This window comes from Plecotus auritus, assembly GCF_963455305.1.
Source record: "Plecotus auritus genome assembly, chromosome: 4".
Taxonomy (NCBI): Eukaryota; Metazoa; Chordata; class Mammalia; order Chiroptera; family Vespertilionidae; genus Plecotus; species Plecotus auritus.
In genome coordinates this window covers 71,756,131-71,783,534 of record NC_137775.1, presented here as the reverse complement: position 1 = coordinate 71,783,534, position 27,404 = coordinate 71,756,131, and the positions used below count along the sequence as shown (strand labels likewise).

Below are 27,404 nucleotides of genomic sequence, written 5' to 3'. Positions count from 1 at the left end.
CCTCTAATATTTCTATAAGTATATATTAATGTATTCATTTATTCAATTTTGAGCAGCTTCTGTGTGCCAGACACACCATGAGGTGCAAGATACAGAGAAAAGCAGACAGTAAGATCCCAGGCTAGTAGTGAAGGCAGACATATGAACATATAAATGGCAGCACTGTGTGGAAAACACCACAGTAGGTGTGTCTAGAGAAAGGACTAATGTATTCTCTCATCTGGGAGAAAGGTGTCATGTTTAACACAGTAGAGATAGAGTTTGTTCTTTTACAAATTCTTTGGCTTTCCATTAAAGTATTTCTGGTACACATCTGTTATTCTTGATACTCCCTTTAACTTTCTTGCCTCAGTAATTAAATTGAGCTTTTGAAAATAATAAGGCCCAAAAAATTAAATCGGTTTATTTTTTATATGATGTAGTATGAATGTCATTATTGCACTGTACTAGTATGAAGAATTAAATGTAATATATTTTTGCCTTTTGGTTTTACTCTTAATACTTACAGTTACTAATTTTAATAAGGTTTTCAGTTTATTAAAAATTATTTTATTGGGTAACATTCCAAAACATAATGAATATCAGAAAGTTTATTATTTTTATGCTGAAAGTAATCTTCACTTTATAGACAAATCCAAATGACTTTTTTAAAAAGCCTATACAGTAAGCACTTTCAAAAGAAAGTACATTTCTGTGAAGATTTTGAAGATAATGAAATGAAACCCGGTGGGTTTTTTGGTTTGTTTATGAAAACATTTCTAACATTTCAATCAATAATGCTAGTACACTTTAAAGAAAATGAAAGAGCTCTACAGTTAGAGCGATGCATTTGAGCAATGCCAATATTTTTAAAAAGAAACACTGCTGAAGTCGAGTCCCTCTGTTTTAAATTGCAGCACCTTATGAAATATGCCCAGAGGATTATCTGATGTCCATGGTGTGGAAAAGGACTCCAGCAGGCGACTTGGCCTTCAATCAGTGTCCACTGAATGCCACAGGTAAAGTAGGATGACCCACTCATACCTAAAGGATGATAGCCATCCAGGAGCAGCATGCTATGTTTGCTTATGAAGTCATGCTTTTGTCCTGTGTCCATAACTAAGTATGTCCAATAAGCAGCTAATGAGACGGTTTTAGTGAAGTGCTTCATACATGGAGCCAATGAAGAGACCTAGAGAATGTTGCTGATGCCGTGGTTTCTCAGTGTGACTGATAAGCATTACAAAATAATCAAAATACTCTCATCTGCATGCTTTTTTAAAGCAAGAAAATGTACAAACCCCGTTTCTGAGTCTGCCTCACAATTATGCCATGCCTTCTAGCATCCCTGTTATAAAGCTTCTCTCTGTTCTTTGTGACACGCAGGCACCACTAGCAGACGCTGCTCTCTCAGTCTTCATGGAGTGGCCTTCTGGGAACAGCCGAGCTTTGCAAGATGCATATCAAATGAGTACAGACACTTGCAGCATTCAGTAGGTGCAAAGCCAGCTTTAGTACTTGCTCTGTTTATTTTTGCTAATGATCACTGTGTGAGAATTTAACCTTCTGCTATACAATCAAATCAGTAAAAAAAAAAAAAAAAAAATCTGAAAAAATGCCTAAAGGGAAAAAGGATGTGATAGGAAGCTATTATTTATAAGTCTGTGCTAAACTGTTTGGTTCCTAGGGTTTGAGTTTTTATGGATCACGCTATTTAAATAAAAGAATTCCTTGACGGGCATGAGAAAAATCGGTTATTCAGTTTTATCTATAGGAGTAAGATTGTTTATCATGATTGGCACATATCTGTGTTAAATAGTATATAAAACTTATTTTAAAATACCATACATTTTTAATTAAATTCTTTAACTTTTAGTAGTTAGGAATTCATAAGGCTGTGTCACTTAGGTATCAAATTTCTCACTGCATTTTGACATTAAGGTATGAGCAAAATCACAGTGTTACTACACCAGGGAAAATTAATCGTTCACACAAGATTACAAAGGCCAGATTTTCTAAAAATAGCCCCTATTTTCCCACAGAGTATAATGGATGAATATTTTGAGCACAGTTAAACTGCTTGGTATTTTACAAGTGCAAATAATTGTCTTTTTCCGATACTGTCATCATTTCATCTTGACAGTCAAGATGAACTCTATACATGAATAAACATTATGAGGTTTAGAACAAAATTTGAACACCAGACAATAGGAAAGTTGAACGTTGGCAGGAACAATACTTAGTTAAGAGTCTTTAAGTTTTGTTGTACTTTTGTTTTGCTTTATTTTCTCACTCTTGCTCACAAATACGTATAATTCTTTAAAAAAAACACCTAAGTAACATTCTTTCTTGTGGATGAAGAAGTATCTTAGCCGAAACCGGTTTGGCTCAGTGGATAGAGCGTCGGCCTGCGGACTGAAGGGTCCCAGGTTCGATTCCGGTCAAGGGCATGTACCTTGGCTGCAGGCACATCCCCAGTGGAGGGTGTGCAGGAGGCAGCTGATCGATGTTTCTAGCTTTCTATCCCTCTCCCTTCCTCTCTGTAAAAATATCAATACAATATATTTTAAAAAAAGAAGTATCTTAAACAATAATAACCCTTATCAATAAAGTAAATGTATTTGATTATCAGAAAAAAAGTAAATTTTTAAAAATCTGAAAAACAAATACTGGTTAATATGTTTACTTACCAAGTCAGCAATTGATTTGATGATTATTTGCCTACATTGAACCTTATTTTTAAAAATATATCTTTATTGATTTCAGAGAGGAAGGGAGAGGAGAGAGGGATAGAAACACCAGTGATGAAAGAGAATCATTGATAGGCTGCCTCCCATGTGCCCCCTACTGGGGATGTAACTCACAACCTCAGCATGTGCTCTAACTTGGGAATAGAACCATGACCTCCTGGTTTATAGGTCAACACTCAACCCCTGAGCCACACCAGCTGGGCGAGCCCTATTTTTTTAAAAATATGTTTTATTGATTTTTTACAGAGAGGAAAGTAGAAGGATAGAGAGATAGAAACATTGATCAGCTGCCTCCTGAACACATCCTACTGGGGATGTGCCCACAACCAAGGTACATGCCCTTGACCGGAGTCGAACCTGGAACCTTTCAGTACACAGACCAATGCACTATCCACTGAGCCAAACTGGTTAGGGCTGGGCGAGCCCTATTTTTGTTAGTGTGTGTGTGTGTGTGTGTGTGTGTTTGTGTGTGTGTATATATATATATATATATATGTATATATATATATATATACACACACACACACACAAATACTAGAGGCCCGGTGCACGAAATTCGTGCATGGGGGTGTGGGTTTTCCTCAGCCCAGCCTACACCCTCACCAATCTGGGACCCCTCGAGGGATGTTCGACTGCCCGTTTAGGCCCAATCCCACTGGGCAGTTGGACATCCCTCTCACAATCCAGGACTGCTGGCTCCCAACCACTCACCTGCCTGCCTGCCTGATTGCCCCTAACTGCTTCTGCCTGCCAGCCTGATCACCCCTTAACCACTCCCCTACCAGCATGATCGATGCCTAACTGCTCCCCTGCCAGCCTGATTCCCCTAACTGCCCTCCCCTGCTGGACTGGTCCCCCCCAACTGCCTCCCCTGCAGGCCTGGTCCCCCCCAACGGCTCTCCTCTGCAGGCCTGTTTGCCCCCAACCACCCTCCTCTGCCCTCTCAGTCACCCATAACTACCCTCTCCTGATGGCCATCTTGTGGCGGCCATCTTGTGTCCACATGGGGGCAGCCATGTTTGGTGTTGGAGTGATGGTCAATTTGCATATTACTCTTTTATTAGATAGGATATATATTCATTTATATTTGTAGATATATGCACATAAATAGTAAATACAGATATACACATAACTGCTGATCACACATAAATGCATATCTACACTAATAAAAGAGTAAGATGCAAATTTTTTTTAAATATATTTTATTGATTTTTTACAGAGAGGAAGGGAGAGGAATAGAGAGTTAGAAACATCGATGAGAGAGAAACATCGATCAGCTGCCTCCTGCACACCCACCACTGGGGATGTGCCTGCAACCAAGGTACATGCCCTTGACTGGAATCGAACCTGGGACCCTTGAGTCCACAGGCCGACGCTCTATCCACTGAGCCAAACCGGTTAGGGCAGTAAGATGCAAATTGATTGTACCTTCATGATGCCCACCAGCCAATCAGGAGTGAGTATGCAAATTAACCCAACAAAGATGGTGGGTTAATTTGCATACTTAGGCACTGAGCAGCTGGGGGCAGGATGCTTGCATCATCGCCATGGCAATGATGCAGGCATTCTGTACTGCCCCAGCTGCTCCGGGCCTCTGGGCAGTGTGGGAAGGCGGAAAGCCGGCTCCAGTCGGAGCAAAGGCAGTGCCAACAACCAGGGGAAGGAAGGCCCATTCTTGCACGAATCTTCATGCGTTGGGTCTCTAATATATAATATATAGATTTATGTGCATATCAGTAATGATATTTGGCTTCAGTGAGTCTTATTTCTGTCAAAATCAAAAGAATAGATATAAGGTTGTATGTAGTCAAATAATCATCAGTTCAATTACTGATTTGGTATATAAACATCTGACAGCATTTGGTTGTTAGGTTTTTTAAAATGCACTTTTCTGGGAGAATACACACATATAATCACAGAATGTAATATATAACTTCATTTCAAAATATAAAATGTAAGAATATGAAATGTAAAGTTTCTTTTATTAATTGCCGTCAATATTCAGACCTGTATTTCAGAATTAAGTATAACGAAAAATTTTCTTATGAATTTATATTTTAATGAACTTTATTTTTCCTCTAATTTTAGACATTAGACTTTGTTTATTTAATCTTAATAATATTCAGGTCTTGTTTATTCATTGTAATGAATAAATGGGAATGATTGCATGGATTAAGTAAATCATAAATCCTTACAAATTTTGTTAGAAATTAATAATATCACTCTTGTAGAACATTTTTACTTTCTAACTTCAGTGTTTTGTACATTAATAATTAAGTGAGTTTGCATTATCTAAGTGCAGGTGATCCTATAATGGAGAGAAACAGGAACATTCTGTGAAATAAAGAAATGATCTTAAATTTAAAACCCATAGAAATCAGTCAATAATTTGACAGCCAATGTGTATATGGCTCTTGTTGACTTGCATACCATAAATCAAGAGCATGATATTCTAGAATAAAAAGCAGCCTCAGTGTATTCATCTCCTACAAAATACCAGGCACTCAACAGGGCACTTGCATAAATTAACTCCAGTCTTCACAAGAACCTGCAAGGTGATAGCCCTGCCTCAGTTTCCATAGAAAGAAACTGAAGATCTGCAGGGGAGCAATACACTTACGTTAGGCAAAGAGTGAACATTCCTTCCCAGGCAGTTATTCCAAAGACTAACCTCTTTTCTGGAGACCATGCTATTTACTAAGCTTTTGATTCTATCTGTCCTAAATTTTCTGCTTGTGTGTCCTTTGAAAAAGTCATATGATATCACTCAAGTCTTGACTTGATATTTGCAAAATGAAATCACATCTCTGGAGATTTTGAGGACAAGTAGATGAGATACAACATGTGAAATGTTTGCAAGTTATAAAAGCTGTGTAACTAGGAGGTATTCATATCTATGTGTACAGAAAATGCATTGAGTTAAAAATGGTCTCTTTTTTACTTTTATTTTTATACTTCTTTATGTAAGTGTAGTTGCTATACAATATTATATTAGTTATATTAGTTTCCAGTGAACAATACAATGATTTGACATTGTTATACCTTACAATGTGCTCACCCACTAATTCTTGTAATCAGCTGTTCTTGTGCAAACGTATCACATTATTGACTATATTTCTCTTAACCTTTTTACCCATCCCCTGACCCCTCTCCCCTCTGGCAACCTTTGGTCTCTGTTTCTATGAATTTGTTTTTATTTTGTTTTGTTTGTTCAGTAGTTTTGAATATTTTTAGATTCCATATGTAAATGAAACCATATAGTATAAAATTTATATTAATAAGAGTACAATTTTAGAACTCAACATATTACTATCTTGAACTGTACATCTATAAATACATTCAAATGTGGATGGATGAGTAGGTAGGTAGGTTAGGTAGATAGCTAGTTAGGTAGGTAGATGGATGTATGAGTGGATGGATGCATAGATTTTTCTATTTTCCTTGAGGAATTTTATTTCTTGCACATCTATATTTATAAAGCTCATTAAATGTCACCTACTTCAGAGAATTATTTAAAACTAAAGGCCCAATGCACGAAATTCATGCAAGGGGCTCTGCCCTCACAGTCCTGGCTTCATCCAGAAGGTCGTCCAGAAGGTCATCCGGACAGTCGTTCTGCTGTTTGGTCTAATTAGCATATTAGCTCTTTATTATATAGGATAGGTAGATCTATGTTTTCCAATTCTTTCACATGTAAATTATAATATTTGTACATATATATAGATTAAAAATTTTTATATGCATATTTTATTAATATACAGTAATAGACTAAGTTTTAAATGACATTTTATCACCAGTAAATATTAGTTGAGTATGTCCTATGAACTTTTATAATTATAAATCAGTTGAGATAGCCAAAATGGGGTCATTATAATCAGTTTAATATATAAATCACTAATCTGTTATATTGACATTTAATCTGAATTCTTTGAGGATGGAAACCATGTTTTTTTAATCTTAATTCTCTAGTGCCTAACACAATGCTAAGCATATACTAGAGATTATGTGAATGCTGTATAAAGAATGACCCTGCCACTTTTCTTATCAGTAGGAAGATACCAGCAGCTGGAGTTTCTGAGAAGGTGATACATCAGACATAACGTTTATGAATTTTAACCACATGAATTTAATACATATTACCCATCATGTGAAATTTTCCTAGCCCTAAAATATTTAGAAATGATGACATTTCTTTATGAAATTATTTGATAGTTTCAGAGAGATTTCAATAAGCTAATAATCATAAAGTTTGTTTGGAAACCATATACAATATAAAATTAGCCTGGCTAACATAGCTCAGTTGGTTGAACATCGTCCCATGCATCAGGAGGTTGCTGGTTTGATTCCTGGTCAGGGCACAAGACCAGGTTGTGGACTTGATCCCCAGTAGGGGATGTGCAGGAGGCAGCCCATTGAGGATACAGACATAAAGTATTAAATATAGTGGGATTATTGAAAACTTTATATTTTTCCACATGTTAGTGTTTAATTTTATACTCGAGGCCATTTTCTAAATTTTACACCAGACAAGGTAGAAATAATATCAGAACCTGTTGTGAACTAGGCACAGTAGTCCAACAAATTAAGAATACTTGTTACTTATAAAGCTGTTTTGAGAAAATGGCTGAATTTTGTGGCCAAGTGGGCCAGCCTTCTCAGAAATTAAATAAACAGATCTACCTTGTTTCTGGTACACCTGGACAATCACAGGCAGCTGCTTCTCCTCCTCCTTCTCCTCCTCCTCCTCATCATCATCTCCTCCTCTTTCTCCTTCTCTATTCCTCCTCCTCCTCCTTCTCCTTCTCCCTCTCCTCCTGCTCCTCATCTCCTCCTCCTCCTTTTTCTCCTATTTCTCCTTCTTCTCTCTCTTATTCTCTCATACTGCCTCTTTTACACACACATACACACACACACACACACACACACACATACACACACGTGTGAGAGATGACAGACTACATAGAACTGGCAGAATGTATGCCCTTGACAGGTAGACAGCTGTCTAAATCAAAATAAGTTGAACCAGGTATACTAATGCTTTCTCCTAAATTAATCAGACCTATAAGTCACTCCTCCTTCCCTGAGTGGGGTGAGTGATGGGGACTGAGAAAAAGCAAAGATAATATTCTAATACAAGTTTCTTTACATGAAAATATGAATAGTTGGTTATAAATGTTGCCTTTTAAGTTGTTCCTTAAAACCTGTCTCTGTTTTCAAACATTCGTTTAACAAACATATTAAAGACAGGAGTTGGAGCAATAATATACCTAGTCATTGAAGGTTTGACTTTATGGGAAGAGATATCAAGGAGCTTGAATCCTGGTTTAAGGTTTTTGTTTCTCCTGTTTTCTTCTACTTTTATGGTGGTTCATTAAGAGAGAGAGATAGCCAAAACTGGTTTGGCTCAGTGGATAGAGCGTCAGCCTGTGGACTGAAAGGTCCCAGGTTCGATTCCGGTCAAGGGCACGTAACTTGGTTGCGGGCACATCCCCAATAGGAGGTGTGCAAGAGGCAGCTGATTGATGTTTCTCTCTCATCGATGTTTCCAACTCTCTATCCCTCTTCCTTCCTCTCTGTAAAAAATCAATAAAATATATTTTTTAAAAAAAAGAGAGAGAGATAAAGATAGTAAAATGATTGCTGGGGGTGAGGGTGGAGCAAGGGAGAAGAGGAAGAGAGAATCAGAGAGGGAAACAAATAGAATAGGTTTGCTTTATGTTCTCTTCATCTTTTCTACCTTTCAGGGGAATTTTGCTCCATCGCAACAAAACAGTTCATGTATCACATGCATTTTTGACCACTTATTTAATTTCTGAGAAGGCTGGACCACTGGGCCACAAAATTCAGCCATTTTCTCAAAACAGCTTTATAAGTAACAAGTATTCTTAATTCAAATGCCCAGCACCTTGCCTAAAAGAGGACAATACATTTTATTACTGCAGCTTGTTTAGAAGAAAGAAAACAACAGTTACCATAGTTTTGTTTATGACAAATACTTAGAGCCAAAAATATGAGTAATTTTTTAAATATGTTTTTATTGATTTTAAAGAGAGAGGAATGGAGAGGGAGAGAGAAACGTCCAAGGGCTGTCTCCTGCAAGCTCCCTACTAGGGATGGAGCCTGAAACCTCGGCATATGCCCTGATCTGGAACTGAAGGCTCAACCAAGTCACACTGGCCAGGACCATTGTTTTGTTTTGTTTTGTTTCATTTAGTTTCGTTTAATTTCTTTATTTTAAATGAGCAATTAAGAAACAACCCAGTACTATGGTCCAGCAGTAGATGATTTTAATTTTGAAATATCCATCAATTAAGCTGAAGTGAGCCCGAGAGTCAGGAGTTACTTGTTCTGCAAGCTTTCTGTTGTGCAGTATGACTGGAATACAGCAAGTGAACAGTAAAGCTAGGAGAAGAAAGCTAGATCAGTAATTTGTTAACCTTGACTGAACATTATAATTGCATTAGAGTTCTTAAATATCAACAGGGAGGTCACAGAAGGCCAATTAAATGGAGTTGTACCCAGCCGATGTGTCTCAGTGGTTGAGTGTTAACCAATGAACCAGGAGGTCATGGTTTGATTCCCAGTCAGGACTCATGCCAGGGTTTCAGGCTCTATCTCTTGTATGGGTGTGCAGGAGGCAGCTGATCAATGATTCTCTCTCATCACTGTTTTTTCTCTCTCTCCCTTTCCTTTCCTCTCTGAAATCAATAAAAACAAATTTAACAAATACCAATTGTTACCATAGTACACATTCAATAAATCTGAGCTATTATTATCACTAATAACAATATTAGTTTGGCATCCATATACATGTATTTGTAATTACATGGTCCTCCATGACAAAGTGGCTACTCTTGTTGTAAATAAGCAAAGCATAGCACTTGAGTGCCTGTTTATTCTTCTTGACAAATTTCAAAAGTTTGTCAGAGTCCTCACTTCCAGAGCTCAGGTAATCATTGCAAAACCCATGAATGCCAAAAAAAAGTTGAAGAACATTACTTCCTTTAAAATAGATGGAATCTTTGCAGTTTTATTCAGGATCACAAGTTAGAGGTTTGGGGATCTGAACCTCTGAGTTCAACATCACAATTCCAAAGTTTTTTTTTTTAACATGTGATCCTGAATAAAACTATGAGTTCACTAACTGTTCAACAAATGATAATACCTCACAGTTATTGAATGCTATCTGCCCTGAAGGAGCTAATGGAAAAATATAGATATTTGGAAGTAAGGTGTTGTTTAAATCTTGATAGTCTCAAACAATTCATATGTCAAAGTTCAACATATATGTCAAGGACAGGATAAATATTTTAGACTTTACACACCATATAATGTCTGTCCTAACTACTTAACTCTGCTGTTGTATCAAAAGATCACTCATAGACTATAAGTGACCAAGGCTATATTTCAATAAAACGTTATGCAAAAACAGGCAATGGGTTGGGTTTGGCCCACAGGTTATAAGTCACTAACTCTTGATCTAGAATATATATTCCTTTTTTTTAAGTTTCCAACTCTTTTAAAATTCTCCATTAAAAAAATAGACAAAGTCTATTTTGTCTTTTTCCCCTTCTGTTTTCCTTAACATTTTTACCATAGTCATTTTAATACCCTAACAGCTAAATCTAATATCAGGATAATCTGTAAACTTGCTTTTGTTTTGTTTTGTCAGTCACATCATCTGGCATACCTAGTAATTTTTTATTGAATGTCACTCATTGTATCAAATAATTGTCAGGACTTTAGACAATGTTCATGTCCACCAAAAAGCATTCCTCCTTTCCTTGGTTGTCTAAATACAGTGAGGAGCTGGTACTTCAATGTAGTCAAGAATTGGTCTGGGTCAAGGCTATTTTGCAGTTTTAGTAAAAATACATTTACTTAATCCCCTTTTACCATCGTGTCTTTTGGATGGAGAGCCTGTGTGTACCTATCCCATCAACCCTGAAAAACTGCAGAAGATTCAGCTTTGCCCTACAAAAGGTCCCAGCTCAGTGCCCCAGCTTTCTGCCTTGGTAACTTCAAACGCTGCAAAAAGCTTAAGGAGAAGTCCAGCTGGTTGTTTAAAGCTGGACTCTTCTCACTAGGCATTTATTGTCAAATGCCTATTTACAAGGATGAAGAAAATTACATTCTGTGGCTGAAAAGTTTTCATCATAATTCCTCAGCTTCCTACATAGTTCAAGAACTCAACAAATGTCTTTTGGAGAAAAGTCCCAGCAAGATTTTTAGGGGCCCTTACATTTCCCGTATATTTCTCCAGCACTTGCCAACCGAAAAAGTTTCTCTTTCTGCTCTAATGGGCCTCTGCCTGGGCTACACCTTCTCCTCGCTTCTTACCCAGATTTAGCAAACATTCCCAAGGAGGAAAAAAAAGAAACCAGCTGAAATTGTTGGCTTACCTCTGAAAGGATCTTCTCTTTCTGGAAATTAGTCTATCTCATTCATAGCTCTCTGATGCTCTAGAAGATTATGATTTTTTAGTAATTTACATATATGCTTTTAATTGACCTTACATGAATTATTACATTCTACTAAACCAATAAATTTTGACTTTATTATAAAAAGGAAAAAAAACCTTTAGATACGTATAATGCTGTTTCCTAGGGAATTTTAAAGGAGTCTATTGTATAGATATATAATGAAATACTTCTAACAGTTATGCTTATTTTTCCTCTTTTTAAAAAAGAAACTCATAACATATTACTGACTATAACATAAACCCAGGAGATTTTTAAGCTTCTCTCAGTTGTGTATTTATTGTGACTAAATAGAAGAAATGTTAGAATTAGTTTTAGCCATTAAAATTCACTGATTTGGTACTTATTCATTGGATGATTTAATAAAATACTCTTCTATAGAGAATTATATTTTGGAAAATGCCAAAGTAAAAAAAAATATTATAAGGAAAAGTATATAATGTTGTTCAATCATTCATCCATCCTTTTATCTACCCACTAATTTATTATACAGATATTCACTGAGCTTTAACTCTGTGCAGTACAGTGCAATTACGCAAGGGTGCAACTTGAAGGTGACACATATAACAAATACAAAATAAAGTAGACAAGAAAAGAGTTAAAATAATTACAAACACTAATATATACGTTGAAGGAAATTAGCAAAGTGCTGACATAGGGAATAATGTTTGGGGACTGCTTTAGATTTAAAAAAATAGTCAGTGTGGTCTCTATGAGGAAATGTCCTTTAAAAGTCTGACCCAAAGGATGAGGTGGATTTAGATATGCAAAGAGTGGAGAGAATGTTTGTCAGGGAATGAGAGTTCATTCCATTTGGAGAAAATAGCATATGGAAAGATCTTGGGGTCTTTAAGGAAGGGCAAGGTGATCCAGTGGCCAGAGTAGTGAGCTAAAAAGAGGTTGTCATGAGATGAGTTTGGAAAACTAGGTAAGGAAAAAATTATTCTGTGCTAGGAGTTTGGATTTTATTCTTAGTGCAAAGGGAAACAGTTTACAGTAGAGGACTGATGTGTTTCAATCTAATTAAAAGAGGGTCTATGGTTATTCTATGGAGAATGGACTGTAGGATGGTAGGACAGGAACCCGTGAAGCCTGCTACAGTAATCCAGGTGAGAGGTGGTGGTATCCTTGATTAAGATTGAATGAGTATATTTCACTGACGGTGATGTCATTTTCTGAAATGAGGAAGGTAAGCTTGAGGTAGGTGGGTCTGGGGGTTGCCAAAGTTATGTTGTACTGAGGTTTGAAATAAAGAACTTAAGAGTACAGCTAGTCAGTTTCGTTGTGATTTTTTCCTCCAGCAAAAGAAGAGCTACTTGGATGCAGGTGCAAAAAAAAAAAAAAAAAAAAAAAAGGCATTTGGTAGAGCCAGAGTGTTTTCTGAAGACCAGAAGTTTCAGCAGCACCTGGGAGCTTGTTAGAAATGTAGAAACTCAGACCCAGTCTCAGACCTACCTAGTCCGAATCTTCGTTTTGGAAGTTCCCTTTGCTATTCAAATGCACATTGAAGTTTAAGAAGCATGTGGCAGATGTCATTTAGGGTTCTAGTTTGGTAAATAAATGCAAAGAAGTAATATGTAAAAAAAAAATCTGAAAGGAAGTAAAATTTTTAAAAAGTAAACTTTTGGTGGATGCAAAGAAGTTAAATGAATGCTAGCCAGCTCTATACCATCACAAGACATATTATTATCATTAGATGATATCTCATTTTCCTCTCCTGGGCATATGGGAGGATTGTGTTTTTTTTACCCCTTGAAGGTATGTGACTAGCTGTCCACATGTGCTCATTGGTTGTGTGTGGAAGTGAGCTTTGTGGTGTCATGCTTGAGAATGTCATTGCCAGTGCAAATTCTTTTATCCTCCATCATCCCAAACCCCTGAGTCACTGATATACAGAGCCCCCCTGATGACCTGGGTTGAGTATGTGCTCTGAGTGAGAAATACATTTTTATTATTTTTAGGCCCTGAGATTTTGGAATTGCTTGTCATCACAGCATAACTTAGCCCATTCTGACTAATGCAATATCCCTAGAACTAGAAAGCTCAAGTAATGGAAATAGAATTGAAAAACTCAGGGAAATACTGGGTTACTGAATGCTCTGCCGCACATTGAGAAGGTTCCTGAAAGTCTGGGTCCTGGTCTGGGAACAGTCTACTGCTTTGAGCTCATGAAGGATGCTCCAATTCTATCCCCTGGCTCAGAATATTAATAAGAACGTCTAGATTTATTTGATATTAGGAAAAGAAATCTCACCTACTTATGTCCTTTGCTCAGGAATTGCACGTTTGACTAATTCTAGCCAAAAATTCTGAAATTAAAGCTATTTCTAGATTTTACTCGGTAGGTAAATTTACTATGTTCTCATTCTTAATTTGGAAATTTCTAGGTTCTCCAGGGAAATAAGCACACTATATCTGGCTCAGTTTTTTTGTTTTGTTTTGTTTTGTTTTCATCATTTTTCTTCATGACTCAGCTTATTCTCATAGCAATACCTTGAAATCCTCACTTGAGGAAGTCCTGGGGCAAAACACTGGGATACCCAATGCCCTATGGCCAAATGCTATTTATCCTGAGCTTTTTGCAAAACACATATGATGTGTCCTGGGGAATTATGGACTAAATCTATAGCATTGTCTCTTGATAAGAATTGTCCCTCAAATTTGAACTCTTAACCGTATGACAGCTCCAGGATGAACACAAGCTCTGTATATCAAATGCGGGGAAAGTTAAGAACTATTTATGTATTAGAACAAAGGGTACACTTTCTTTTCCATACAAAGTGATATCTTTCTTTCCTGCTGACACCAGATAGATCTGCAAATAATTTAATATCACCATCTAGTGAGTGACTTTGGTCTTAGAAAATGACAGAGGTTTGAACTGAAGCAGGAGATGTATATTTAGATTATTGCTTTATGAAAAGAAGTTGCTTGTATAATTATCTTTTAATTGAAGCCACTAAGAGCTGTGAGAGCCTTTTATATACCTTACAGATGGACTGTAGGAGTTGATGCTGAAAATAATATATAAATATATGAAGTTTAAACTGTGTCATTTGCACAGTGACTACGATTAACTTTTTTTTTTTTTTTTAGGATTCACACAAGAGAGGCAACTGTAACTGGCAGTAGGAGGCATAAAGTGAAAAGAATAAAGTTATTTCAGAAACCACACCTACTCTTTAACCCATGACCTTCACTGAATCTCTCTAGATAAAGAGCAAGGACTATAAAAAGCACTATTTTTAGATGTCAGTTTTCTTCTTTCACTGGAGATCTTGTCAACAGTATTAAATGTGAATGACACAGAAACTTTAAGGCTTGTCCTTTGGAGCAAAAATACTGAATACTGCAAGCTGAGCAGACATAATCACTAACAATTATAATTCTAAAGGAAATATTTAAATTCTTAAACCTTTCTGAGCTATTTCACTGACTAAATTAAGAGAACTATAAAATATGACCCAATTGAAATAGAATCCTTGATTTATCCTGGGGGATGTTTCTGTCTACTTGTAGAAAACTACCTACAAAAATTTTATATAGATATTGATTGGTAATTGGCTTTAGTAACATGTATACATTATATTCCAAAGTAATAACCACTACTCAAATAATTGGCAATATCTCGACTGCCTGGCAAGTTGCTTCAATTCTCTTGCTTCTCATATTCTTTCTATATATGAAAAAGATTCAATGGCTCCTTGAAATAAAGGTGGTTGAAAATTATTTTAAAATATTTAAGCATCTTGACAGTTTCTAACCAAGGCACTATACAAAACCTGAGCTAAGCAGGTGATAGTTAAGAGCATGGGTTCTGCAATCAAACCGCTGAAGCTCAAATCATGGAACAATTGAGGGCTAGACAATTCTGGAGAATGCAGTTCACCATGCTAAGCCTGTACTTTTTCATCTGCAAAATATGGGTAATTATAGCACCTCCAATGGTTGTTTTAGAACTTAAATGTATTTAGAGGAATTAGAAATTGAAAGTGGGAAGAGAAGGGAAAGTCTCTGAGTGTCCACTTTTAACCTCTATCTTGCAGTAACCCATTATAACAACCATGTGATGATGTTTGCTTCTTTTTATAGACAAATCAAATGATGCTAGGAAAAAGGCAAATAGTTTGCCCAGTCTCCTATGTCATAAATAGTAGAACCACAATCTAAATCCAGATTTTAGGTTCCATTTGCTCTATAAACATAATGCACTAGTAAGAGTCTCAGAGAGGATATTTAGGAGATAAATACTTGGGTTCAAATCAGATTTCATACTTCTGATTTTTGTTTTGAAGAGAATCAGAAAGAACACAATAGCTGAAAGGGAGTAACATGAAAAGTTGGTATTTAAGTAAGATAAACAATATCAGGCCATACTTTTGAGAGAGGGAAGGATTGTAGAAGAAAGGCCGGATGGGGTTCAAATTGTATAACCCTACAGTTATAGCACAGAGATAGGAACAAAGGAAGAGAGGTAACATGCAAATAAAGGGCAATTTGAAACAGAGAAAAAGTAAGTTGAACAAACTCAATCTTAATTCTACTTCTTCATGATCCAGAAAAGAGAAAAACAGATAAACCTGGATTTTTCATTCTAGGAAAAAGTAGGCATGTTTTAAGGAGAGAACCTTTAACAGTGCACTTGTATTGTGTAAGGAAAATCAAGAAACTGAGATTTTTAATCAACTAAGTATGTTCTGGATGGATGCCTATCTTAGCTGAACAGTTTTGGTACACTTTATAATTGCTACCAATAGTCTGCACTAGTGTGTACAGCTATTTCAAGGAATTTGTTCTGGGTGCTTTCCACCAACAAAAGATGCAAATTAATGCCATTTGTGAGGATTGGTGTTTGCAAAGAGCTAGACTGAGAACAACTCATTCTGAATAAGCCTGCTAAGCAGCTGTCAGATGGCAATGACGTTAATTTACTACTGATGGGGGCCACATTTGATTGTGACCCAGAAGTGAAAGACTGCTTTTCTATCTCTGGTTAGCTGAGCCACCCAGTGCCTTCTGTACTATTCTTACTGCAAACAGAAAATGTTTCTAAATGTTTTATTCCTTAAGATTCTAGTACTGTGATGCTTTTGTTTGAAAGGAAGGATACATTAGAAATCTGAGCAAATTAGATTCCTCACGGGCATGCATACTTGTTGCCAAAATAGATACAGAGCTAATGGGAAGTAGTCAGAGGCTGTTTACCTCAGCAGCCATGCTATCTCTTCCTAATGGAGAACCATTTAAGTCTCTGTGGCTTTGAGCATCATGGCTGGGATCTGCATTGTCAGCATAAAACTGAAGGCTGAATATGATGACATTTTTTAGGTTAGATACAATTAACTTCATTTCACTTTAAAACTTGCTGCACACTCTACCTACCGAACCAGACAGTTTCAAGCCCAGAAGCTACACTGTCTCTTTAAGCCAGGCATTTCTCATACTATTTGATACCAGTGTTTGCCATGGGCTGTGCTGATGAGCAAGTTAAGACAGCTTTCAAGTGTGCCTGACTTAATCCTATACCTAATGTGAGCATAGAAGGATTTTTGATTGATTGATTGATTGATTGATTCAGTTACTTTGTTCAATATATTGTGTGTATCCTCTAGGTGCTGGGACTTAAGGAGTAAACAATACAGATAAAGTCTCTTTCTTCACAAGGCTTATATTCTAACTAGTAGCCCTGTGCATGAATCCGTGCATCAGTAGCTCGCCAGTAACTCGCTGCCACCCTCCAGTAGCTCTCCGCCCATTGTCCTGCCCTCCTGTAGCTCCCTCCGCCCCCCCTCCCCTTCATAGCTTGCTGCCCTGCCCCCTCCTGTAGCTCTCCACCGCCTCCTTGTAGCTTGCTGGCCCACCCTCCTGCTGATCCGTGATCAGTCCTTATGTGGTTGGTCATTATGCGTCACCTTGTAATGACCATTTGCATATTACATCTTTATTATATAGGATGGCAGGGGGTGGGGAGAATATGCAAAAAAATAAGTGAAGAAATAGATAGCACAATGGCAGGAAAGCTTCAGCACAATGAGGGAGGGTAAGAGGAATGGCCATGGTATCATATTTGATAGGGAGTCAGGTAAGGACTCTCGGAGGAAGTGATAAAAAAAACATGGATCTCTGTGGGAAGACTGGTCCAGGCAACAGAAAAAGCAAGTGCAAAGGCTCTGAGACAGGCATGTGCTTAAGGAAGATCAAAAAGATCAGAGAGCCCTAGCAGGTTTGGCTCAGTGGATAGAGCGTCAGCCTGTGGACTGAAGGGTCCCGGGTTTGATTCCTGTCAAGGGCTCCCCGGATTGTGGGCAGGAGGCAGCCGATTGATGATTCTCTCTCATTATTGACGTTTCTGTATCTCTCTCCCTCTCCCTTCCTCTCTGAAATCAATAAAATGTGTATATATATATATATATATATATATATATATATATATATTTTTTTTTTTTTTTTAATTACTGGAGTGACTAGAGCACAGTGAATGAGGGGAAAGGTGTCCCAGGAATTGGATCATGTAGGGCATGCAGAGCATGGTGAGGCAAGAAGCTTTCCTGATATGCAGTAGTTTGTGCTAATTATCTTAGGCTTATGTGATTTCATTTAAATTAAGAAAATGATATTTAAATATTTTAATGAAATAGGCATAGTTTTCAAATCTCAAAGGAGACATGCTATCTGAGTCTCCTATGGATTCAGTTGTAAGAATGATAAGTTGCAAAGTTTAAATAAAAACTTGGGCACTGCTGGCTTCAAAGACCATCCATTGCATTATATCATAAAGGTATAGTTAAGACATAAAAATTTAATTAACTCTAACAGATTTTATGGTGCTCTATTCTAAGTCATGGAACCTACTCCCAGGTTTAGAAGGACTACTGGGGCAGAAAGACATATGAAAAAATGATTACAATTCAGTGTGATACAGTGATGTGTAAGAGAAGAGACAGCTCTGAGAAGGGAGTTAAGGCCGTTGAAATATTTAGAAGAACCAGTACTAAATCTGAGTGGTGCATAAACATGAGCTGATGTAAGGAAGGGGGCAGGATTGCCAGTGCAGACACATGAAGTTATGGAACACAGGACCTGAAGAGCAAGTCTCAAATATTTATCAATAAATCAGAGAAGAGATAGGCAAGGGCTGATCACTGATGTCATACCAATCCTTTGGGCTTTAATCAGTGGTTGGCTGCCACTGAGGAGAGACAGGAGATAAATAAGAGAAGAAAATGGAAAGAAATAAACTGCATAAATAGGTTGTCTTTCAGCATAATAATGGAAATAGAGTATGTCTAAAGATTTTTACTTTATCAAAATATTTTAGACTAAGTTTTAGAGACTAAAAAAAAGTAAAATATCTGAAGTGGCAAGATGTTTGGGTTTTTTTTAAATGTTTTTGAAAACTAACTTTGGGCATTAGTTCAGATTGATTGTCATGCTTTACAGGACTGTTGGCATGAATCTTAATGGGAAATTGATCATTACAATTATTACAGGTTACCCTTTCTAGCATTTCTCTGGTGTGTTAGTTCTTGATTATTTCATGAACTTTTGATACATTAATTTTATCACAAATTTAGCAGTGAGATTATAAGTATTAACCTTTTAGTAAACAAAGAAAAGTATGGTAGATCCTTGCTATCACTTTACCCTCTCTAACATTACCATTCTTTCACACTGTAAGATGTTTTTCTTCCCTTGAACTATGAAATAAGCAAATATGAAAATTGACAGCATATTTCTCTGGCCATCACTAATTTAATTAAGCCTTGCATCTTTTAAAAAATATATTTTTTATTGATTTCCAAGAGGTAGGGAGAGGGAGAGAGAGATAGAAACATCAATGATGAGAGAGAATCATTGATTGGCTGCCTCTGCTTGCCCCTCACTGGGGATAGAGCCTGCAACTCGGGCATGTGCCCTGACTGGGAATTGAAACCTTAACCTCCTGGTTCATAGATTCAGGCTCAACCACGGAGCCACTCCAGCTGGGCTAAGCCTTGCATCTTAATAGTTTTTTTTGCTGCTGAAGACCTAGCTGAGAGTTTGGGGGTATTTTTTGTTGTTTGTTTGTTTTTGTTGTTATTGTCTTATTTTTGTTGTTATAGTTTTTTTTTTAAATAAAGCTAAAGTAATCTAGCTTTCAATCATGTCATAGTAGATCTCTAAAGTTATAGATATGTTCTAAAGCTAAAATGTCCTTGTGACAACTTAATTTTGCTACTATAGAAAGATATGTTTATTTTAAGAGGTAAAGCAAAAATTAAGCTTGGCATGTCAATAAAACTGGAAATCTTGAAGTATTTATAATTTCCCGTTTCTGACCACACCTTACTAAACTATCTCCCTGTTTACTACATGCAAAAGTAATTTTTTACTTCTACTTCAATTAAAAAACTAAGCTAATACACACTTTCTCCAATGTGTTGAATTGTGTGCTCAGAGAACAAGATAAAAGCAAGCCTGTCAAGCCTGCCCAATATAAAGTATATGCTCTCATTAGTTTCTGCATGCTGGATATACAAGTTGAATGTGGGACACACACAATGTGCAGCTTTGAAATCCTCCCATGTGTTGCAAAGCTATGTTAAAGTTGAGTCTCCGATTGAAATTTATTTGTTTGATGAAGGTCTGCAGAGAAATAGTAATGAAGATTCTGATATTTATTCTGTTGTTGTTTTTTTGACCATCCAGATTAAAGAACACCTGGCTAAGGGGCAGCGAATGCTGGCAGGTGACGGGATGTCCCAAGTGACCAAGACACTGTTGGATCTAACTCAGAGGAAAAATTTCTATGCAGGGGATCTGCTGATGTCTGTGGAAATCCTCAGAAATGTGACAGACACATTTAAAAGGGCAAGTTACATCCCTGCCTCTGATGGTGTCCAGGTAAGGGAGAAATCCCATGAAGGAAAAGACTAGTGAAGCTGCAATTTAATTTTGGCCCAAAGAAGTCAGTGCAGCCAGGAGGGAGAGAGTGCTCCCTCGTGCTTGGGGAAGTTTCTAGGTTGTATTTAGTGCGAGCTCTGAAAATGACCTTGATTCCTTTAGTCTACACCCCAGTGTCCTCAACCATAAAATGCTCATAATACACCTCAAGGAGATCCTGAATGAGAATGTGTGGGAAGTGCATTGAGCCCTTCGATAAAAGGCACTGTAGCAAATTCAAGGTTGTATCATGGATATTTTCTTCCCACATTTAATATCACCATCTCGCCATAGGAGACTATTAAAAGTACATTAAGCATAATGAAAGCACATTAACTATACCATGCAAAGAAGACATACTTTAAGTTTTGTTTGAGGTGTTGCTACTAGAAGGGGGAAGGCCATATTTAATCTTGTGGAACCATTACCTGAAAATATCAGGCAGGTAGAGAATTATTCTGGATAAGAAAGTCCGAAATTCAATAAGTCCTCACAGCATATTTTTCCTGTAATGGAAGATTTCTAGAGCAGCCTCATTTACTTCCATAATAAAGTTTAAGTACTCACCCAATTTCAGTATTGCCTTGGCCATTAAAACAATGCTTGTTGAATGGCAAACAAAGCATATTTAATATAACTCTAGTTTGCATTTCAGATTAACTCTTTTTGTGCTGTAGGCTACAATGTATTCCTGCCAAGAATGCTGAGTCTATTTCTGCATTTCTAACTTAATGTCCTTCCTGTATCTCTGCATAAAGTTCATTAAAGTAAAGGTTTGGCAAAATTCCCAGATCAGGTAGTTTTCCTTCAGCCTACTCTTCATTTGGGAGTTTTATTTGCATTCCACTTGGAGAATGCAGAGGGTTTTGTTTGTTTTGTTTGTTTTTGTTTTAATCAGCTATGGAGAGAAAGAAAAAATAAAAGCTTTTTGGAATTATGGTGTCATTCATGAATTATACTGATACCCTGATTGGTAAAAAAGGCACATATATTAATTAAATATAGGCATATTCTGTTGTAAGTAATGGCTATGAGAATTATTGGAGCTGCATTCTATATCATATCACCAGTGTCCGAGAATCCTTTTTTTTTTTTTTTTTTTTTTTCATATATATGGCCCCCTACTGGGGATCAAGCCTGCAACCGGGGCATGAGCCCTGACAGAATAGAGCCAACAGCCTTTTGGTGCAAGGGACGATGCCCAACAAACTGAGCCACACCAGCCAGGGCCTGTAATACATTTTTAATTGTAAAAATACATTGGGAGGTAGGGTAGGGAGATTACCACCATTTGAGCATTTCAAAGGTACTTTTTTCCTTACAAAAAATGAAACAGTTCCATAATTTTCAAATTAAATAAAGTAAATCAAGTACAGCTTTTCCCTGTAGTTCTGAAATACTTCTATTCATTAGCATTTACATTAAAAAATGACATTTGAAGTCCTTGACATAATACAAATGTTCTAATTTCAAAACTCCTCAGACATGTGATCATGGGTGAAACATCAGACAGAATGGTGCTCTAAATAATCTCTAGGGCCTCTTCCAACTCTCAAGAGTGTAGGACATTAAGATTTTAGGTGGTAAAATTCAAGCAACTGAGATTAGCAGGTTTGGGGGGAACATATTTTGATAGAACTACTCCCTACAGTACATTGACTCAATGTGCAATTAGTTTAACCAAAGGCTTAGTCATGCACATTAGCTGGTTTGACTAAATAGAGCCATTTGGCTGACTGTTTTGGTGCCATTTTGGCATCATCAGAAATAGGTTCCTCCATTTCCATCCTACTCTCTCATTAGCCCTCCACTTATACCCATATTCTGCACACATGGTGTCCTAGTCATTCCTTCACAGCAGGAGCTGCGTTTTCTTTTTCGTTGTCTCTGCTGTCTTTTCAGGCACCTGGTATGCCTTCCTTTTCTAGAATTCTTTTTTCTTCCATCTCCACAGGTCAAAATCCTCACCCAACTCTAGCAAGACTTTCTGAATGCCAGACCAACAAGCCCCTAACTCCATCTGAAAATGGTCTTTCTCTTTTCTGAAATCCCAGAGAACTTTTATAAATTTTTATATTTTTCAAAAAAATTTTATACAAATATTATATATATTATATTATAAATATACATATAGTCTTTGCTTGAACTCCAGTTTATTGCCTTCTTTAATATCTCATGTACCTAACTTAAACTTTGGTTTCCTATTTCCAAAGGTTCTGGGCATTTCTGATTGGCTAGGATCTCAGGCTTAATATGGCACAAACTGAACTCATCTTGAATTGCAAATTTCCTACTTCCCTTTATAGAACCAGCAATTTTTAGGCTGGAACTGTATTGCCATCTTGACATAGTTGGGGAAGTAGGGAAGGCAGTGGAGGATATAGATTAAGCGTGCTTGCCCTCTAGGCAGAATACTGAGCTTCAGGTCATGACTTCAACACTTGTTAGGTCTGTGATGCTAGATAAGTTACTGGACTTCTCCGTGACTCAATTTTCTCTTCCATTATATGGGATAAAGGTACTTTATGGTGCCATTGTGAGGACTAAATAATCTATGTAAAACTTACATAGCATGTTGCAAGTAGAAAGAGCTCAAAAAATGTAGCTCTTATTTTCCCAGAAGGTGTGCAGTACCCTGATGGAGCAAAAGCCTGAAGCATCCCTGGACCACAGGTGTCTGCTGCCCATGCAGGGGTGGATTTGTTATCTCTCCTAGCAAGAGAGGAAGGTCAGATGCTCCTCATGTCATTGGCTAAGAAAGAATGGTGCTGAATTTTTTCCCTTTTTCTCTCACTGCAGAGGAGAAGGGCAGGGAAAATGTCAAGGAAAATGGGAGTCAGAAAAGAATCATCAGTCCTTGAGGTTGACACTGCAGGGCCATTTGAGAGCTGGAGAGTATGTGGATGAAGAGAATAGCTTAAATCAATACCTTGGATTCCTGGCACAGTGGGAACCAGGTCTTGAACAGGACTATAACACCCAGCTGACAATTGCTCCAAGTCGTAAATGACTGCTGTTTTCGGTGCTTAACAGTCTGAGAGGATTCCCTGTTGTTTCTCTGTGGTAGAGAGAGCCTTGTACAAATAACAACTCTTTCTTGTCAGTATTTAAACCTTGCCCTTACTCTAAAGGTGAAAATGAGTAATTCGATGCCAAATAACGTCCTTAAATGGGTGAGATATTAAGTAACAAATCTTGCTTCACAAATCAACATGAGTATACCCTACCAAGAACAGACTTTAGCAGATGGCTACTGGCTGCTAGGAGCTCACAGTCTCCATAGAAGAGTACAAAGTATGTGCTGCAATCAGGTTGGCAAAGCGAGGGAGACAAAGAGGCCTGGTGCACAAAAATCATGCACTTTGGCGGTGGGGGGGAGGCGGGGAGTGGTGTCCCTCAGCCTGGCCTGCACCCTCTCACAGTCCGGGAGCCCTCAGGGGATGTCTGACTGATGGCTTAGAAAGCCAGAAATCGGACATCCTTAGTGCTGCTGGTGGAGGCAGGAGAGGCCTCCCGCCACCGCTGCTGCGCTCGCCAGCTGTGAGCCTGGCTTCTGGCTGAGCAGTGCTCCTCCTGTGGGAGAGCACTAATCACCAGGGGGCAGCTCCTGCACTGAGTGCCTGCCCCCTGGTGGTCAGTGCGTGTCATAGCGACTGGTCATTCCACTGTTTTGTCAATTTGCATGTTAGCCTTTTATTATATAGGATAGTGCAGACTGTCAACTAAAAATGCCATGGAATGTGAATAAATCATTGTGGTTTTATTTTTTAAAAACATAGTAAAACATCTGATAGGTGGTTTTGTCCTTTCAGAATCCCCCATTGTTTCCTTTGGAGTCAATAAAATACTGGGATTTAGGTTAACACAATGTCTCTACAGGTAGTTTAGTCTTCTATTGTGATTCAATTTATTATCAAATATTGGGAGAGCCCTGGCCCAGTGGCTCAGTTGGGGGGAGCATCATCTAGTACATGAAAAGGTTGCAGGTTCAATCGATTCCCAGTAGGGTGTATATGGAAGTCAACCAATCTCTCTCTTCTCTCTCTCTTTCATTCCCTTCTTTTCTTCTCTCTAAAATGAATAAAAACATACCCTTGGGTGAGAATCCAAAAAATTACTGGGGCATGTATTAGTTTTCTAGAGCTGCCATAATAAATAAGGCAGACTACATGGCCTAAACAACAAAAATTTACTTTCTTATAATTCCAGAGGCTGGAAGTCCAAGATGGCTTCTCCTGGGCCTCTATCCTTAGCTTTGTACATAGCTGCCTTCCCCTGTGTCCCCATCTGGCTGTGTTCTCTGTGTGCACCCACCCCCGGTATCTGTGTGTCCTGATGTCATTTTATAAGGACACTTAATTGGATTGGATCAGGGCCCACCCTAAAGGCCTCATTTTAACTTAATTACCCTTTCAAAGGCCTTGTCTCCACATACTCCCACATTCTGAGGTCCTGGGGGTTAGGGCTTCAAGTTAATGAATTTGGGGGCAGCCACTGTTCAGCTTAGAATAGGGAATCTTGAAGGCCTGTGAGAATTTCCCTTTAGCAAAAAGTCATGTGCCAGGCCTCTTCCCCAGGGAAAGGACCTGCTATGGTTTCTGCCTGTAGTGTTGTCAGGGGTAAACTTGTAATTCACACATGATTCTCACACATGCTGACTCTGATGTGTCAGCCACACCTGCCCAAACTTGGGTGATGGGTCACTACCTCATTCCTTACTTAAGAAGCACCCCTGGTCTGTATTTGAGGATGATTTTGCCACCCTGAGTTACAATTTTTGTATAATTTTGCCAGGCTACTTCTGGGAAAAAAATCATTTAGCATATTTAATTTTATTAGTTTCACTAACTTTCTGTCCTCTTATTTTTAAACTAGTAGCCCTGTGCACGAATCTGTGCACCAATAGCTCACCAGTAGCTCGCTGCCGCCCTCCTGTAGCTCCCCTACTCTCCCTCCCCCAGTCATAGCTTGCTGCCCTGACCCTCCTGTAGCTCTCCACTGCCTGCTTGTAGCCAGTAGCTCACTGCCGCCCTCTTGTAGCTCTCCTCCCGCTGCCCCAACCTCCTGTAGCTCCCTCCGGCCCCCAACCCCCTCTCATAGCTTGCAGCCCTGCCCATTCCTGTAGCTCTCTGCCGCCCGCTTGTAGCTCACTGCCCTACCCTCCTGTTGATCCGTTATCTGGTCGTTACGCGGTCAGTCATTACGTGTAATGACCATTTGCATGTTACATCTTTATTATATAGGATGAGAGCCCCAGAACAAGACTAAGTTCATACCTCATAGCACAGAACATGGGCTATTTCTTCTTTCCATGCAGCCTCCTATGCCCTCTGCACCTCAGAGCAAACCCACTCTGCTACCCCTTGCTAAAGCCCTTAATCCTCAATTCAGCCTGGAGCAACTGGCAGTATTGTGCAAAAATTGTCCATCCAAGCTATTCAGAAATCCCACAGGTCAATGAGATTACTGTGAAAGATTCCTGGATCAATCAATGTCCTCATGTTGTTTTCAAAATGAGTCAGAGTTTCTGTCAGATTTGTGACTAAGCCTGCTGTGGATCTCACTCCTGACCTCCCCAACCTTCATATCCCAATCTCTTGTCCCCCAGTTATCCCTTGCTTTTCCAGTGGTTCAGTTTCTTGTCTCTGAATCATATTCTTGATATATATTCTTCCTGAAACCTGCTAGGGGTGCCCTGGACTATAATCTCCTGTCTTCCTGAATCATTGATAGTTTCTAATTACCCATGGTTAGATGACATGCTGCTTGGATAGGTATTCTGGATAAAAGATCTAAACCATAGTATAAGGACCAAGAGGTCACTGGTTCAATTCCCAGTCAGAGCACATGCCCGGGTTGCAGGCTTGATCCCCAGTAGGGGGCATGCAGGAGGCAGCGGTCAATGATTCTCTCTCATCATTGATATTTCTCTCTCTCCCTCTCCCTTCCTCTCTCTCTAAAAAATCAATTAAAAAGCATATTTAAAAAGTAAGTGTGATGGTTCCTTTCCTGGGCTTCATGAGAACCCTGGTGGCACTGAAGATGGGGCAGGGGAGGGTGTTGAGAGGAGGTAGCAAATTAGATGAAGACTAGTTACTGATGATTTTTTATTCCTTCAATGCTTAGCCAATGATCATATATACAGTAGGAATGCAATCACATTGAAATATTTGAGTGTGTACATTATCCTATGCTTTATGCTGTACACTAGGGGCACAAGAGTGAACAAAATACAAATAAGCCCAACTAGATTATAGCCTGGTAGAGGAAAAGGCCCTAAATGGATCATCATATAAGTGCATCATAATTAAAAATTGTGATATACTTTAAAAGAACACTGAGTCTGCAAGTTTGTCCCCTGTCATCCTGTAAGTGGGTGCTACACGGCTGGCTGGCTGCCTGCATTACTCTCCTCGCTTTTACCTCAGAGTGAAGGAGCAATTCTTCATCCGTGGTGAATGCATGGTAGTTTTGCTGAGGCGCTTGTGCGTGATGGTGAGTGGAGTGGAGTCAGAGACTGTCATGCCAATTCACCCTGTGTTTGGGAAAGCTGGCTATCAGAACAGAGAACAAGGGCCCCTTGTGGTAGATAGAACCTCTTTCTTCACATCATAGTTTCATGGTTGATTACTTCTACATATTGGCTGTTGCTTTTTCCTGTGGATTGGGTGCTAAGCCTAATGACAAAGATATTGGGAAATGAAAAATAAAAATCTTCATTGTACAAGATCAGGAAGAAAAACAATAATATGCAGACCTAGTATACTTGGGGAGGGGATGATATGATAAGGCCTTTTTTTTTTTTAAAGGAAATTGCTTATAAATCTAGACACGAACAACAGGAAAGGGTTATCTGAGTAAAGAATTAGAAGTAGAGCAGTGGAAGGGAGGGGGCAACATTGTAGAGGTCCAGAAGCTGGGCACAAAGGAGCTTGGGGGCATGAAGAAGTCTGATGAATCTGGAGTAGAAACAGCAGGGGGCAGGATAAAAGGTAAGACAGTGAATTAGACTTGGAGAGATAGTAAGGGCTAGATCAGTGGTCGGCAAATTGATTAGTCAACAGAGCGGCAAACCGCGGCTCGGGAGCCGCAGTTTGCTGACCACTGGCTTAGGGCTTGTCTTTGTCTCTCAGTGCCCAAGTATTTTGCTGGTGGGTTAAGGGGAGGAGAGCACACCTGGGGGACTCGGATATCCTAAACCATTAGCCTAATCTACAACTGTTTCTACATGGAATTCAGGAAAAGCTCAACACTATGACATGCTTCAGTATAT

General features: G+C 38.4%; 1 protein-coding gene across 5 annotated transcripts in view; it reads left to right on the top strand.

The window, feature by feature from the left end:
- ADGRB3 (adhesion G protein-coupled receptor B3) overlaps positions 1 to 27,404 on the top strand; it is a 724,811-nt gene that overhangs the window by 315,818 nt on the left and 381,589 nt on the right. For all 5 annotated transcript variants that reach the window (XM_080665754.1, XM_080665753.1, XM_080665751.1 and 2 more), the window contains 3 exons: positions 897 to 998; positions 1,366 to 1,472; positions 19,898 to 20,092. In XM_080665754.1, coding sequence (XP_080521880.1) covers positions 897 to 998; positions 1,366 to 1,472; positions 19,898 to 20,092 — 404 coding nt within the window. The remainder of the gene's footprint in view (positions 1 to 896; positions 999 to 1,365; positions 1,473 to 19,897; positions 20,093 to 27,404) is intronic.